This window comes from Pithys albifrons, chromosome 2 (assembly GCF_047495875.1).
Source record: "Pithys albifrons albifrons isolate INPA30051 chromosome 2, PitAlb_v1, whole genome shotgun sequence".
Lineage (NCBI taxonomy): Eukaryota > Metazoa > Chordata > Aves > Passeriformes > Thamnophilidae > Pithys > Pithys albifrons.
Window position 1 is genome coordinate 67,348,159 of NC_092459.1, and position 17,652 is coordinate 67,365,810.

The 17,652-nt window shown below is 39.9% G+C and overlaps 1 protein-coding gene across 3 annotated transcripts; it reads left to right on the forward strand.

The window, feature by feature from the left end:
• Nucleotides 1–325: 325 nt before the first annotated feature.
• Nucleotides 326–16,323, forward strand: FBXO30 (F-box protein 30). 3 transcript variants are annotated; one of them, XM_071549375.1, is made up of 5 exons: nucleotides 326–523; nucleotides 1,085–1,191; nucleotides 4,998–5,102; nucleotides 10,601–12,695; nucleotides 13,487–16,323. In XM_071549375.1, exons 4-5 carry the CDS (start codon nucleotides 10,617–10,619, stop codon nucleotides 13,688–13,690), a joined length of 2,283 nt encoding a protein of 760 aa, XP_071405476.1. In that variant the 5' UTR covers nucleotides 326–523; nucleotides 1,085–1,191; nucleotides 4,998–5,102; nucleotides 10,601–10,616; the 3' UTR covers nucleotides 13,691–16,323. The 3 variants fall into 3 exon arrangements, with proteins under 3 accessions (XP_071405476.1, XP_071405475.1, XP_071405477.1); XM_071549374.1 differs by lacking the exon at nucleotides 1,085–1,191; XM_071549376.1 differs by lacking the exons at nucleotides 326–523; nucleotides 1,085–1,191 and adding an exon at nucleotides 768–1,036.
• Nucleotides 16,324–17,652: the final 1,329 nt, after the last annotated feature.

Sequence of the window (17,652 nt, forward strand, 5' to 3'; positions counted from 1 at the left end):
GGGCAGGGAAGGCAAGGTTTGGGCAGGGAAGGCAAGGTTTGGGCAGGGAAGGCAAGGTTTGGGCAGGGAAGGCAAGGTTTGGGCAGGGAAGGCAAGGTTTGGGCAGGGAAGGCAAGGTTTGGGCAGGGAAGGCAAGGTTTGGGCAGGGAAGGCAAGGTTTGGGCAGGGAAGGGCAGTCCCCGCTGTCCCGGCTCCCCCTCAAGCCCACACGCTTCCTCAGCACGCGTACAGCCACAACCGCCACCACTGCGCACGCGCGGAGGCCACGGGGGAGGCAGCACGCGACATCCGGGCACTGCGGCCCCGCCCCTTCCCGGCCCGCCCCGCCCCGCGCGCCCGCGGGCCGTGTCTGTGTCGCGCGCGCGCGCGGCCGGAGCGGGGCCGCGCCGGGCCGGGCCGGGCCGGCAGAGGCGGAGCCACGGGAACCCAGCGCGGCGGCGGCCGGAGCGCGGCGGGGGAAAAAGGGCGACTCGCAGCGCAGACTCCCACGCCCTCCTGCCTGCCTGCCGAGCGACCGGGACGGGTGAGCCGCCGCTGCTGTCCGCGACCGGCGGGGCGACACGGGGCCTGCGCTTCCCCCCACCCGGGGCCGCGCCCCGCTGCCCGGCAGCCGGGCGGTAAACAAATGGCGGCCCGGCGGGACCCGAGCGCCCGGGGCGGCTCCGCGCCGCCACTGACAGCGTCCGGCCGGACGAGCCGCGGGGGGCTCCGCCCCGACGTCCCCTCCGCCCCGCCTGTCCCCCGACCCCCGCGGGGCCCGAGGCTGTGCTGGCCGGCCGGGCCGGGCCATGTAGGGTGGCCGCTAACGCCCCGCCCCCGCGCCGGCCCCGTGCGGGCTCACGGGCGGCGGCGGCGGCGGACAGAGCGCTGCCGGTGCTGCTCCCTCTGACCCCGCCGTGCTGCCAGCGCTGTCGGGGTGTCGCGATAGCACGTGGGGAGGGAATAGGGCCGGGGTCTGCCTGGTGCTGTGGAGGCCGCAGTCGGAGAGTCTCCTTTCTGCGTGGAAGGAGAGGGGAAGAGTGCAAATAATGTGGAGGTACTGATGGAAGCCTTCTCTAATCCCCCGTGTTCGTGTTTCGAGTAGGTGTGCTCAGACCGTGCCAGAGGCGGTGTTTGGACTCCTCTCAATTCCTTTTTTTTGATGGCTGTTGTTGACGTGCAGTGGAACCTTTGTTTCCCTCTTTTATGAAGGTAAAGAAGTTTACGTGGTTGCACTCCCGTAACCCCGCGGGTCGGCAATCAGAAGCACACAGGGAGATGACAGCAGCTTGTTGAACGGTTCGCGTGTTGGAACAGTTCTGTGGCCTCACTTCCAAAAGTTCTAGCGCCGCCGTTTGCAGCAGGTTCTTCAGAATTCTTAAAGGAAACAACCCGGAGAGACGGCTTTCTTTTGTTCTGTAAAGTTCTACTCGGATTTGGCTGAGGAGCTTTTCATAATCCTTGTTTCCCTTTTGCTGATTATATGCTGTTAATATGCCAGAATAAGCGTGCGTTAGCATACTAGTCCAAACCTAGGCCTGTGCTCCTCTAGTAACAGCATCACCTTGCTTGTGCTAATACTTAAGGCAAGGTATCTTCCTCTACTTTCTCTAGAATTGGTGTGTAGTATGTGATGGTTAAATCCTTTTGCTGGACAGGTGCTGCCTTCTGCTGCTGCATGTTGATGTCATACACCTTGACTTGTGCTGTTTGGATGGTTAAGGTTCATGCATCCTTTTTGAAGAGGCTTTATGCCTATTTATGATCTTCCCCTCTGCACCCCTCTCCCTGAAGTACAAAATATATTATTAGAAGAGCTTTGCTTGGTAAGGAAGTTGAGTACCTGGAAGACTGAAAAATACACTGTCAACTTTACTTTGTCTTCCACTCTGTATTCATGTAAATATCTGTGTGTAATTTCTCGGCAGTGGTCAAGTTTCATACAGAGAAGAGATAAAGAGGGTGAATTGGGGATCTATTGTAAGCTGAAACTTTTTGTGGGGTCTCTTGTCTCATTTTCTTCCAAAGTCAGAAGGTGTTAGCAAACAGGAGAATCCCAGCAGAATGGGCACTGCTGTGCAAAGGGAGTGTTTTTATCTGCTGCCTGAACATTCTTTCTTTTGCACTAAATTTAGCATTTACTCAACTAACTTCTTAAATTTGGATTATATTTTCCGTGCCTTTCACTGTGATGTTAGAAGTCTAATAAGCAAAATTAGTGTTGAGTTTAACAAGCAATACCTGGTTAGAGACTGTCTGGACAAGATTTCTGCATCTTTTTAGACAGCCAGGTTTTTAGGTCCTAAAGAGAGCGTCTTGTAGTCTACAACTTTCTGAAGAAGAAAGCATATGGCTGCCAGTCTTCAAGTCAGCTCCTGCAGCTGCTGCAGATTTCAGCTGTGTAAAAAACCTGTGCTTTGTATTCAGGCCAATTAAACTAAAAATAACAAAATTTCCCTCATATCGATAGACCTATTTCTTTGGTGAGCTCTGCCTCAGATAAGGCGAAGGCTCTTTGTCTCTGGCAATGCGATCCAGTGGTACAGGGATGGGAGCAGGGAATCATTTATGTAGTCATCAGTGTTCTGGTGGCAATTTGCCTTCAGTTTCCTTATCTGCATAGTAAGAATAAAGATAATTATCTCTGGTTGAGATGGTTACATTGTATAAGGGGTGGTAAGTATTCCTGCAGGGAGCTCAAATAAAGAAGTAGTTATATTATTGAAGGCCCCAGAGAAAGCTGTCCTGAACGTCTGTGCACTATCCAGCCTCAATACTGAATGAAGGAAAAGGACTGAAAAATCTTGTAACATAAACTGCTTTGAAACAGGCCTAGAGAATTAAAATGGCAGGGGAGCTCTAGATTCTAATTTACTTTGCAAGCTACTGTTTTTCATAGTTTCTGAGGTGACACTTGATGTCTTGTTATAATTTTATTGTAATCTGTTAATGCTACTTGAAGCTACAGTACTCTCCAAACCCTTACACTCAGCAGAACATCTAACTGAGTAGTCTGTGCTGTTTCTTTACCAAATGCCCAACACTGATCTAAGCTCTTAATGTGAAATCATGATGAAAACATGATAGGTTTAAACTTAAGGCATGAGAATGAGAGGCATGGTGAGGTAAAGTTTTAAGTTATAGCTCTTCATACAAAACTTTAGGTAGTCGTTCAGGCTGATTGTGATACCTGGTTCAGACTTGGTTATATAGATGTTGGAAGGTGGATGGTGTTTTGTTTGTAGTTCAGGCTTTTATTTTTCTATTTAGAAGCATTTCTAGTAGAAATTGTAGTTTTTTTCCGAAAGTCCTATTGGACAAAGAAATTTGTTGGAGTGATAGATTTATTGCAAATAGGATCTTTGTGTGAGTGTACTTTACTGACATAGCTCTTACAAAACCTTGTTTTGGCTGAGTCACTATTGTCATTGGATAAGGAATGTGTTTGGATAGGAATGTTCAGCTGGAGTCTTTGGGGAAAAAGAAATAGCATCAAGCCTGTTGATGTTTGGAAAAGGCAGTCTGAATGATATTAGAGATAACAAATTGATGACTCATTCTACATCCTAAAACCCTACACAAACTTGTAGTGAAGATGTTTGCGTTTTCCAGTTCTTCATTCATGTCAGAAACATTTATTGAAAGGCTGGTATAACATGCTCATTAAGAAATATATTACCAGCTTTCTGTCATCAGCTATTTGAGATAGGTGAGAGGATTTTTTAAAGTTGTCTATTTTTTTTTGGTGTTTCTCTTGGATTTAAAACCAAGGAGCTTGGAAGTGAGAAAAACCTAACAGTTGCTGAAAAAAAGTCTTCCACTTTATAAGAGTGAAATGCCTGAATAAAGAATAGGTTAAAGTTGTTAAAACTGTGTATCTTGTTCTCATAATCTTCTTTTAATTTTTCAAAATATTTTGGGACAAACTCCCTCATTTCTACTACAGTGTAATCTGATGAGGTGTTTGTCTGTTAAATGGTTTTTTGAACTGTTTTGCTGTGTATTGGTCTGGCCATTGTCTACTAACAAGGTGTGTATTTTTATGGAAAAAAATAACTTTATATGTGCAGAATATATGACATATGCATTTCAGTCTGGGATGCTGGAGAGGAGTTACTTTCATGGTCCATTTACTTTAAAGTTGTTTTCTTAATTTGCTACGGGAACTGGTTAAACTTGTGTAGTAAGACTTGAAACAGTGTATTAACAAGATTCTTGGTCCAATTTCTGTAAATATGCAGAGGTCAGGAATTCTTCGGCAGCATGTCTGAATTAAAATATTACATAAGAAGGATTTATTCTTGGTTTCTTTTGGGTGGTTAAAACTACCTACTGTAATACAGAATGCTTTCTTTTTTTCCAATAGGTCTGTTTCTGGTTTCTGAGAAATGGCTTGTTTCCTTTTCTCTTTTCCTGAGTTGGTATCAGGGAATAAGCATATCATTGTTCCTTTGGGCATATCACCTCGGCTCTATGTCTAATAAGTTTTAGTGATAATCCTTGGGTATGAACACAAGGAAGAAGCAGCTTGTTACAGTAAAAAGCTTTTTAATAGTAAGCAACTGCTTAATGAGTTCTCATGTGTGAAGACTGAAGATGGACGAATTGTAACTAGACTAGAATGCAGTTTGTAAAAGAATAAAACTTCAAATTTATTTATTTTAGTTCTCCAGATGCTGTAATCTTTCATTCAAGTTTGTTTTTTTCCTGAAGTGGTCCAAGCAATGAATTAAGTGCAGTAGGTCAGAATAATAGCTTTTAATAATCTCTTATAGCCTTAACTGTAATGAGGTCACCATCCCAAGTGGCTAACAGCTAGCAATAAGCTAAAATGACAGAACTTAGGTTGCTCTTGGGAAGTTTGTTAAAAACTTGTTTGTATTTCTATAAAAGCTGAAAAAATTCTGACATTTGTAGTTCCAGGTAGTGTAAGCACAAGACCTATCCGGGGATTGTACATATGGAAAGCAATGTCTACACCTGAAATGAAGCGTTACTTCTGATCTCATTTCTTGCAGAGTCTGCAGCCATTGAGGAGTCACACTGTGCTCAAGTTCAGAAGTGCTTTACACATGAAATCTACTGGCTCTCCAGCTGATTCTGCCCTGTCACCGTCTCAACAGGTAGAGTGCTTTTGTGCCTGAGCCTTGCAGCAAGCATAGCTGTTCCTTCTGCAGTTGTCCTGTTGTCAGTGTGTGGCCAAAGGCATATTGAGGCCTTGGGGTTTCCTTCTGGGGAATATGTCAGGGAAGCAAGAATGCATGGCAGATCTGTCACAGAAGTACTCTAAGGAAAAGTCTAGTAGTTTTGGATTTGATTTTTAACACTTGCTGAGTTTAACAGAGAAAGTGTTCTGTCATTTCATCAGAGCTTCTATTCTAAGATGGATCAAAGCCAGGCACACAGGGCATCTGTGGAGGATCCACTTCAGTCAAATCAGTGTTTTGCTTTGGGTCATTTTCCCCTTCAATTCTTTTTTTTTTTCCTGGCTGTAGTGATTTGGGAGGAAATAACCTCACTGAAATCTCTGAATAGTAGGAAGATGGTTTGCCACTCGGAAGAAAGGAACTCATAAAGTGCTAGTCAAAAGAATGTAAAATAGATTTTCGCTCCTGTAGTAGGATACTGGGGTCAGGAATAGACATGGAAAACCTGTTATTTATAAGGTTGACATAAAATAGGTTGCACTTCCCTATAATTATAATGCTCACTATTTTTGCTGTAGAGGTTTCTTTTTGTTTTGCTCTGGTTTGTTTGTGAGGGGAATAGGTAACTTTAAATGATGCTTAAAAATGCAGTTAGTATATATTCCTGCAGTGCTGGACCACTGATAAAACTAGAATCTTTCCAGAAGTATCTGTCCCCCTGAGGTTTTCTCCTTGCAGTAAGAAGCCATGTTTTGAGCATGAACTTCTTCTGCTTCCTTTGTGTAATAAATTTGTGTAGGCTATGGTCATAATGGTCCAGTGACATCCTACTTATACAGTAATTTGGGCTTTAGTCATTGCAGTTTCTTCTCATGTTTTCAGTGATTAACAAAACAGTAATGCAGACTCAGTCTAAATATTCAATATGTGCAGTCAGTGCCAGCCAGGGAAGCTGCTCTCTTCTTTGTTGTGGCTGAATTTGTTAGAGAATGCAGTGAGCTCTCATCTATCCAACTGTTTTGAATACAGTTTTAACTTCCCTCATCCCTCTACTTGTAAGAGAAATCAGAGTTGCCTTGATGAACTCAGGGGTGGGAGTGGTAATTAGTGTCTCATAAGGCTGAAGAATTTAAGTTGGGCATTTAAGTTGGGCATCTGAAAGAAAAGTTCCTGACAGAAGCCTGGGTAAAAGATGGAAGATTGAGAAATATGGCAGTCTCTTCCTCAGTGTCCAGAAGAAAAAGGAATTTTTAAGCATAGTTTGCATATATTTCCTTGTGGGTGGATTTGGATGCTCCTGGGAGTTTAAACCTGTAGTACAGCTTGTGTGTCTCTGTACTTCTACTTCCTTGAACCAGTAATTTAAGAACCTGTTGGCCTATTTAGTTGAATTTGATAGAAGTCTCAAAGGTACTTGAGCTTTATAGGTTTGGTGAATAAAAGGTGGCTGAGTAATGGAGGGTTCCTCTAGCAGTAATGGTTGCTGTGATTTCCTGTCTTATTGGCACTAAAGAGTTCATGTAGGGGAGAGTAAGCAAGCAGGCTTTGGGTTTCATAATACTGAGTACAGCTCCTGTGGTGTAGAAGTGAGAGCTCTCACTTGCTGCTGAAGCACTGTGTAGTGTCTGAAACCTTTATTATGCTATTTTAATGTTTGTGTTATAACAGCAACTGAAAATCATGTGGCTGTAGCAGCTGGAATTTTAATCCTTTTGATTGTGACAGATTTTCAAAGCATGTTCTGGCTGATTTGGTCAGCTGACTGTATAGTATGTACAATAACATCAAGTGATTGCACAAATTCTGACAGCAGTGGTCACCTCACTGGAACGGGATGTATTTTTAGGTTTCTCTGCTAGTAACAGTCAAGTGTGTGCTTAAGCACACTGAGATGAATTGAAGGTAGTTGCTGACACTACACTATTAGAAAAGGACAGCTGTTCTTTCTTGCTGTAGTCATTGGTTTGACACTGTCTGCTCGCGATATTGTGACAAGGAACACAGTGGGATGTAACCACTGTCAATGTTACCGGTACATGTTTTAATGATGGGTGTTTTTCTTTAGGTCAGCAATGACACTTTTTGTTAGCTCTTTCAGTTTGCTGTATTAGAGAAAATGAAAGGACTTTGTTACCTCCAGCAAGAACTTTCTTTATCTCCTGGTTACCCAACAGGTTTTTTTCCTTTACAAGGCAGTATTTGGGAAGAGGGTGGTTCTTGTTCTCAGTATAGTACTAATGATATATTGGTTATGGTTATTTAAAGGAAAGTTATTCATATGTGGATGCTCTTAATCTATGAATCAAAGAGGTGCTAAGTTCTGTGGTTCACAAAGTTAGCTGACAAAATAGAGTGAGTCATGGTCATTTGCTGATTAATGAATGTGCTAATTCTTGAGGTCTTATTTATTTCACCAATTTGACAGAGTTGTTTGTTTTTTTTTCCTTTGGACTTAATTTGCAATTTGATAATTGAATTGTATCAGAAGCATTAACTAGTTTAAGCAGTCCAGGAACACATGACTGCCCAAAAGAGCTGTTGAGTTTGAACCCCAAATATTAAAATATATTGCATAAAAGGACATTTAATATATTTAAAAGGCTTTGTAGTAACCTCTAAATAAAATGTGATATTCTGACTAAATTGAAGTTCTCCTGCAGGTGCTGTGTAGTTAAGCAGAGCACAGAATTTTAGTGAATGGTCTACTGATGGTCTACTGATGTCTGAAGAGATTCTAAATTACATATTTAGATAAAGAACCAAAGAATTTGAATTTTAAGAGAAAACAACCTGAAACATCTGCTATAGAACAAATTAGCGTCTACCCATTGGCTTGGTATTTTAGTGTCTGCTTTGGCTTTCATATACTGTCTGTTACTGATATTTGATGTTGTCACCAGATTTTGTTTCCTTCTTGCACACTTCAAAATGTTATTTGTGTGTGTGAAGTCATTAAATTTTGATGAATATTAGCTTATGTGTGAAGGAGTCCAGAGGCCTGAGAAAAGCCAGTATCATCGTGCAACTCAGGTTTCACAATCTGACTTGTAAAGACCAAGATAGTGTGCTGGGGAGGAGGATGTTTTACTGTCTTAATAGAATGTTCTGTGTAAGCTCACATGGGCTATTTAAAGATAGTATTTAATGATGGTTGACTAATTTAGGGTATGTCTACAGAAATGGTGCAGCCAAATAGGAGCTCAGTTTGAGCATTCTGAGCTGTTGCATGTGGGCCAGCTTTGGCCTAGAAGCAGAAGAACAGTGCTGGCTTAGCAGTGAGTGCTACCAACACACCTGCCCACTGCTCTGCAAGTGGCTCCCTTCTGGCCAGCCTAAACTGCTTTACTGCTACCAGACTGTTGCTTTAGGGGAGCAGGACTGCTTAGATACATGAAACAAGGGCTGGGGTCTCTAAGGGCTCCTGCATTATAAACTAGTAATTGTATTTTCCAGTGCTGTTTCCATTTTGTCTTACGCACTTTAAAATACACACATAACCTCAGAGCTTCCTTTTGATCTCTGCTCACCTGTTGACTTGAGGAAAACTACAGTTTGGTTTCAGTATTGGTGCAAATTTCTGAGACTTTCTTTGGTCTAGCAACAGGCTGCTGTGTTTGGCAAGAATTAACTTAGAGCTTTGCTGGAAGAACTAAAAATATCTTCAGAGAAGTCCAATAATTGTCTCTCATTCTTTACTGAACATGTTTCAGCTCTTTGTAGTAGATGCTATCTGACATAATTTGCAAGTTGAAAGCAGGTTGTGTGCCAAAAAGGTTTGCAAAAATGTTTAGCAAGTCAGTCAGTCACTGAGTCCAGTGACTGATGCACTTGACAATTTATTTTGAAACTCACTTGTTACTCAGCATATAAATGCTAAGGTATGGTGGGGGAAATTCAGCTGTGTTTTGCCTGCTAAGTGTAGCACATATGCTTCTTTGTTAGAAGTGTTCAGGAGAGTGGGTGGCTAAAATATTTAAGTCATCCAAATTACTACGGATGGGGGGATGAGGACTGATTGCTGCTTAAAGTTGGCATGAATTTCAAAGCATTATAAAAGAATACAAGTGAGTGAAGTGTCACATAGATTTCTATTTAAATGCTTTAAATTATTTGAAGTGAAGTGTCTAAAAGGCAGTTTGTTTCCTTTGGCCTTCAATTTGAACAGAAGGAATAATACTAAGCAGTTTTATTTTTTTAGTGTAATTTTAAGAAGCTTTAGTGCATTAAACTGAAATGTTTAGCCCAAGGGCAATGTGTGAGAGCATTTGTTAGCTAGCAGAATAAGGAACCATTTCTGTCAATCTTAAAGTATTTGAACATTTTATTTCTCAAAAAATTGCTAGAGGGTGGGAGAGTAAGGAAAAGATGGAACTGAGCAACGTGTTTTTGAAACAGTATTTTCAGATTTTGTTCTGCACAAGTCATTCTCTGATATCTCTGAACTTTGCTGCCTACTGGTGTCATTTCTGAGAGGGAATTTGTTAAAGCACAAGGGAGAGCCTGGTCACTTGTGTGGGCCTGCACTCCAGCTAATGAGTCATTCCAGAGTTTCTCAAAGTATCATACAAAGATGCAAAGTTTACTCTTACCTTTTTTCTTTTTTTTCTTGTTTGTTTTTTGCTTTTTTCGTGGTTTTTGTTTGTTTTTCTTTTTGTTTGTTTTTCTTTTTGTTTGTTTTTCTGTTTGTTTTCAGATACAACCATGTTGGCTACTGAAGTCTTATGTAAAAGTTTTCATGGAAATAAAAGGACTTATTTAATGTGTAGTGTAATTGCATAGCATAATTGCTACCCTTGTACAAAAACTAGTATAAAAATAAGGGAGGAACTCTAGGCTATAGATGAAGAAAAAGAGTGAAGACCTGTTGCAAAGGACTGCACTGTGTTAGATGCATGTAGTGGGGGCAGAACAAGACATGACAGGGAATCGAGATACTCACTGAAGGCTGCAGATTGCTTTAAACAGAACTCTATGAAAGAGGGTGTCAGCAGCTTAGGTGGCAGCAGGCAGCCTGGGGATTATGTTGCCTCTGTTTAATTTAGAGAACTGGAGATGAGGATGAATCTGGTTTCCTTTATTTTGTCTCTCTGCTCTGTACAGTTGTATGGTTCATGACTTCAGGTGTAGGCTATATAGTCAACGTTCATTCTTTTTTTTTAATGGAATTATCTATTTGCAGTGGGCAGAGGAAAAGGACTATTCCAGTGGAAAGGATTATACAACACTTTTACCTAAGTTGCATATATTAGACCTGGTAAATAAAACGTGTAGGCTATGTTTTGGACTCTGATACAAATGTGTATTTTTAATTTTCAGATGAACTTTTAAGCACCATTTCTTTGAAATTAGACCTTTCATACTTGTTTTCTGAAAATGGCTACTGACCAAGGATGCAAAACTGCAAATAATAGTCAGTATATATTAACAATATTGAATTAATATTCTATGCTGTTATCTCCTTTCTCTTTACTCAGAATTGGATTTCCAGTCATGGAGGAACATCAGCAACATACGCACTGTGTGAACTGTGTCAGCCGTCGCTGTATGACCAGACCGGAGCCAGGCATTTCCTGTGATTTGATTGGCTGCCCATTGGTTTGTGGAGCAGTTTTTCACTCCTGTAAAGCTGAGGAACATCGCATGTTATGTCCACTTGAAAGAGTGCCTTGTTTGAATAGTGGCTTTGGATGTCCCTTCATAGTAGCCCGAAATAAAATTGCTGATCATCTAGAGGTTTGTCCTGCAAGTGTGGTATGTTGTACCATGGAGTGGAATAGATGGCCAGTCAGTTACGCTGACCGAAAATCTTACGAAAACCTGAGTAAAGATGTTGATGAAGTGGAGCAGCTAGATATGGCTTTAGCCCTTCAAGACCAGCGCATGTTATTAGAATCCCTTAAGGTAGCAACTATGATGTCAAAAGCAGGTGAACAAATACCAGAATCCAGAGAGCAAACCTCTGTCAAACCAAGTGCCCCAGATACAGTGCATACAAATGGTTTGATGCCTGTAGATGAAGAGTCCTATGGTGCACTTTATCAAGCTACTGTAGAAACAACGAGGAGTTTAGCTGCTGCTCTGGATATTCTGAACACTGCTACAAGGGACATTAATATGTTAAGTTCAAATACCTGCATTTCACCCCATGAAATGAAAGAAGATACTGAGATTAAAGAACAAGCTTCTAGTGGCATTATTGAGGATAAAAAGACTGACTGTGACTATCCAGATGAAGATAATGTAGGAGCAGTTGGGGGAATTAACTTGGATAGCCTGAGTCAAAATTCACAAATGGAGCAAAATGGTTCTAGTGATATTTGTTATGATGTAGTGCAAAATAAGGACTTAAATCTAAACCTCAATAACTCCTCACTTCTGTGTAATGGCTTTCATGTAGAAAATGAATGTTCAAGGGTGTTGGACCAGAATGAAGATCTTGGTGTATCTGATTCAAAACCGTCCAGTGTAACAAACGGTGAATGTACTGCATCTTGTGATGATGAAGCATTAGAGTCTTGCAGCTCCATCCCTGTAACAGCACAACTTAAAGAAGAAGTAGTATCAGCTGATCACTTAGTTAATGGCAATGTTAGTCATGTACTACTTCCCCATAATGCTAATGAAGAAGAAATGTTAGAGAGACAAGTGGAGCGAGAAAGATTGAGAAACATAGATGCATTTTCGCTTTTGCGGCATCGATCATACAGATTCCTTTTTAACCACTATTGGTCAACACCAAAAGAAGACAAAGCTGTTGATACATCAGATTTGGAGATAACAGAAGATCCTATGGGTCTTCAGGGGATTGATCTAATCACCGCAGCTCTTTTGTTTTGCCTGGGAGACTCTCCCGGAGGTAGGGGCATATCAGAAAGTCGTGCTGTTGATGCGTATCACGTTGACTTTGGGACCCAAACATTTTCTCTCCCATCTGCTATATTGGCCACGAATACAATGGTGGGGGAAATAGCTTCAGCTTCTGCATGTGATCATGCCAACCCACAGCTCTCAAATCCAAGTCCATTCCAAACCCTTGGACTGGATTTGGTATTGGAATATGTGGCTAGATACCAAACAAAACAGCGTTCAATGTTTACATTTGTTTGTGGACAGTTGTTTAGAAGGAATGAGTTTTCGTCGCATTTTAAGAATGTGCATGGAGACATTCATGCTGGCCTTAATGGCTGGATGGAGCAGAGGTGTCCTTTGGCATATTATGGGTGTACATATTCTCAACGAAGGTTTTGTCCTTCAACACAAGGGGCAAAAATTATTCATGACCGCCACTTACGGTCATTTGGAGTTCAGCCTTGTATATCCACAGTATTAGTGGAACCAGCAAAAAGCTGCTTAATTGGACTGCACAATGACCATCTGAGTAGTCTACCTTTTGAGGTGCTGCAGCACATTGCTAGTTTTCTAGATGGCTTTAGTTTATGTCAGCTTTCAAGAGTGTCACGTTTAATGAGAGATGTGTGTGGAAGCTTACTTCAAGCACGTGGAATGGTGATACTGCTTTGGGAGAAGAGAAAGTACCCAGATGGAAGTTCTTGGCAGGTAAAGGAAAAGGTAAGGGGTTTTTTTTGTTTTTTCCTCTTTTTTTGAAGGTGAAAGGGAAATTATTAAACTGGTCATGTCTCTGCTTTTTCTCTTAATACTATCCCTGTTACTACTGGCTCTTGATAACGTGAACATTGCTAGCAAGTTGGCTCAGTCTTCTTGACACTTGTAGAAGTTGACGTAGCATCTGTTTAGTTTTCACTGGATGTAGGTAAATCAACTGGGTTTTTTCCAATATTTTAAAATATTAAAAGACTACTTCATGATTTTCTTTCAGACCAATATTCCACAGAAGTGGGAAAGCTGCCTAGAAAGTTTGCTTTTCTTGCCTTTGTAGTATTTATAGCAATTTTTAATAACCTGTTGAGATCCAATCTATTGCCATGATATTGAGTGCCTTAAATATTGAAATAATTTAAAACCTTTGGATGACCTAGGTGTAGTATAGTTTTTACTGTGCTCCCCACCCCAAGCTGCAGAGTACCTGCAGCACTCATTTGGAATTGCAGTTCATAATTTCAGAACCGAATTTTTGTGACTTGGTCTTGCAATACTTTGTCATTTAGCATCTGATAGCCTGTGTTTCTTCCCCGTGTTCAGAGTTGTCTTGGAATCTCAATCAGCCTGAGACTGACTATACAAAATTTAGCATTGTGTATTTTTGTTATGTTAGTTTTTAGTATGATTTACAGTAGATGCACAAACATTGCTTTAAAGTTTTTTAGCCGAAGCCTTTAATATTCTGCTCTGAGTTCAGGTATCTTAAAACATTTGGGGCCTAAGTGCAACTTATTTTCTAGGTCTGGCGCTTCAGTACAGCCTTCTGCACTGTGAATGAGTGGAAGTTTGCTGACATCGTAAGCATGGCTGACCACTTGAAGAAATGTAGCTATAATGCAGTAGAGAGAAGAGAGGAGGCTGTTCCGCTGCCATGTATGTGTGTAACACGAGAACTCACGAAAGAAGGACGTTCACTGCGCTCTGTTTTGAAACCAGTACTTTAGGTATTGCAGCCACTCCAATTGCACATACACTCAAGCACCTGATGTAACCTCCGTAATATTACGTGACACTTTATTAATGTACTAAAGATACTTTCTAGCTAAATCTCCTGTCACTGTGTATATAAGGTTTGAAGTGACATTTATTTTTTATAATACTGTTTAGCTGGAAAGTAATGAAAGTTGCCTTAACGTCTGAAAAATTCGGAACTTGCTGGACAGGGTAGTTTTATCTAACTTATATAATTTAAGAACAAAATCCTAAGGTGTGTTTTCTGACTCACTGGTGCCCATGTTGCTGTTGACTGATAACATTTCAAAAATGGCCTCTAAATGGTATGCACATTTAGATAGGAAACACTGAACTGTAGTGAGAGGAAATCCTGTCCAAATGTACTTTCTGTATCTGGATTATTCTTTAACAAATTATAATTCAAATATTTGAAAGGTAAGGAAGAATTCAAAACATTACAATAGATGTCTCAAACACAGCTCTTAAGCCCATCTTTTCTCATTAAATCAGTGTTCTAGTGCTCTTCCTAGTTAACAGGTGGGGGAAATGATCTAAATGAACTTAGATTTACAGCAGCTTAATTTTTAGTACAACTTTGTTTTGACATGTCAACTATTGCTATTTTTCGTCTGAACTCTTGACAGTTATTTTACTTCTGGGAGCAAAACTTTTAGAGCTAAAAACATGGAATACTAGTTTTCACTCTTGCACCTACAATGACATCAATATCAAATATTCAAATTATTTTTCCTTGTCCTGCAGTTGGCTGAGGGTTAAATTGCTTGAGCAGTCAGAAATTCTAAGTATGTGATGAACAGTTATGAATTTATAATGCAGCTAATGAAAGGGCTTTACTTGTTCTATGGTATTGTGAGATGTATTGTCTCCTTTTCTGTTAATTTGTCTATAAAAATGCTGCTTTTTTAAGGAGCATTTTAAATTACTGGTATGTATAGCAAATGCATCATCTTCATAAGATGAGACATGATTTGTTAATTGCATAAGACATATCAGAAACGTATGTTCAACCACATTTGTTAAACAACTCCAATTTGCTTCCAGTCTTCCATAAGAAAAGATCTTACAAAGTATTTGTGAACAGAGAATACATGCTATGAAAAATGACCCGGTATAGCGAAACTGTAATAACTTGAACTGACTTTCCAACTTGTTTGTATTAATGTTGGCGTCTCTAGCCCGTTGCACTTAGCAACTGTGCCACAAAGCTAAAACAGAAACAGACCAGAGCTTGGAACAATGAAATACAGTACGTATTTCCATTATAGGAAAAAATAAGACATTAATAAGGAGGAGATGTTTACAAAAATGGCTAAATTTATTACTGGTGATTTCTGTACTGGACACTTGTTTATGGCTAGTCTGGCTGCAGTTCACAACTTTGGTATCTGTGCATTTTCCATTCTGGGTTCAGTCCAGCTAAACATTCACTGCCTTTTTCTATTGAGAGTGCTACAGGTGCCCAGAAAACAAAAATTCTAGTTCTTCAGTGCCATGAGTTGAAATTTTAAGAGTTCAAATAGAAGTTCTGCCTCGATCTTCAAACTACATATTCTTGATCCAACAACTTCTTTTCTTTCTGTTTGAAGAGAAAGGAGTAAACCCTCTACAGAAGTTAGCAACATACTGTTACCACAGTTATCTGGAAAAGAGAATCTGGACTGATGTACAGAGCTGACTGGGGTTTATTTAGGAATTTTACACCCCAGGCCCAGTTCTCTGAATGCATTGAGATGCTCATTACCCACAAATTCTTCAGTACAAGGCAGGAGACAGACTTTCATCAGTTCTTGTCTTTTAGTTCTAATGGCTCCTTGCTGCTGCTCTCCAGTATCTAAAAGTAGTTGTGTGACTGGAAGGCTCCTGAATGTTGAGGATATGATGTTTGTGTTTATGGCTATATCTACTTTAAACATCTGTCTGGGGTTACTGGTATATTTTAGTGAGCAATGTGGTGGTTTTGGTAATCAAATTCTTGTAACTACTCAGAACCCTGAGAAGTATGGTAGGCAGGCAAATGTCTTGGTCGCTTACAGAAAAGAGGGTGTTCAGTTAGAGGAACTGGTGTTGGTAGAACCTTGCTTGTAGCACAGTGCAGAACTGCATCTTCAGTTGTTGATCTAATCAAATGAACTTTTTAAGTACTATTCTTAAGAAATAACACTATTTCTCAATACATGCACTTTTATTTTCAAATGTAGATACTGGCTTTTTTGTTAAATTAGTTAATTTTTTATGAGAATCCAGAGCTATTAAAATATCAATGTTGTAAACAACATCTCTGCCTTGTGAACTGCTCCAAATGCAGGAATACAGTATACTTAGGATAAAACCTTTTTTTACACTGCTATGCAGTTTGTAAAACATCTATGGTATTGTACAGTCAGTCTATCGAAATGTGACTTGTTCACGTTTGCCCTTGAATTTTAAAAATGTTGTATCCCTTTCCTGGTACATCTTCCCTACAGCATATATAGACAGCTGTTTCAGTCTTTCTTTTACTTGATACCACGTTGCTACTTTGTTTAAAATATTATGTTTTCAATCATTATGCAATATTTTTTTGCAATGTCTGTTGAAATCCTAATAAAACTTTTGGAGTTTCTCCTTTAGTATGATTGTACTTTCTTAACGCTTATCCCCAGCCTTCCAGTGTTCAGGCCTGGTGCTCAGTGTCTGCCTATAGGATTCCAGTAAGTATTCAAAAAATAAAGAAATTAATATAAAGAAAACTACAAACATTTAAACATTGCATAATTTGGAAGTTATTAGTACTTATTCACATTCATTTCAGTATGAAGATGTGTCATGAATTTTTACACTTACATACCCATTTCTATTGCTTTAGTTTTTGACGTAGCAGAGATTCCCTTCCACAATTAAAGATTTAACTACATAACATTGGAGACACATATTGTAGCTTGTAGGTTTGTACTAATTGATTTTTCTGAATAATAAACTGGAAAGATCTGGCCAATATGAGATGCTGCTGGTTTGCAAAGAACATTTTCAGAGTGTTGTCTCATGAGTAAAGTTTTATGTAGAAAGGTGTTGGTTAGAATGACACAGAGATAAAAATTTAGGTTGTTTTTTAGATAATGTTCTAGTTCAGGCAGTTTATAGAATGGCAAAACATAAACATCATTAAAACAGAAATTGACCTTTTGCCCTGACATTTGCTAATATAGGTATCTTATAGTCTTTACAGATAAAAATGGTACCCATGCTACTTAAATTTAATAATAAATTCATCTAAACTGTATTGAATAAAATGATGTGTTGCATGGTTTAAGTCCAGCCAGTATGAACTTGTGACTATTTTACTTCTTAGATAGGCCACATTTTGTTTTTCTTTCTCCATGAATGTATTAGGTATTCTGCTGTATAAGGAAATATTTTTTTGTCTCACTTTAACCTTCTTGATGCATAAAGTATTTTAGAGGATTTTTAGCTTGTTTTTCTGAGAATACTACTGCTAAAACTATCTTCATGGTTCTTGTATGCTGCATGTACCTTCTTAAAATGAGATTTTTGTTCAGTGGAGAATTTGATGCTTGCTGTAATATCAGATTTAAATTCTTTCACTCAGAATATCTACTCAGGCAGCTTTGATCATCTTCAGATGAGCAAAACCCAGCAGTTGTTTACAGCACTGAGAAAAAAATAATAATCAGATACTGTTTATAAAAAGTTCTGGCATGTAAAGCAGAGTTTGAAGAATGGGATTCTCATACCGTGACTGTTTGGCCTGGGGTGAATTTCAAAGCAATAATCAAAACTAGAGAGGAAAACTGAATGAAGAAAAAGACTTAAAATAACAAAAGCATCCAGTCCCAAAATATGCTCTTCTGAGAGACTGTGAGAATGCAGGGAGTTTGACTTGTGCATGCTGCAGCTGTGTTTTGTGACCATTTATCAGTTTTTCCATGGTAGT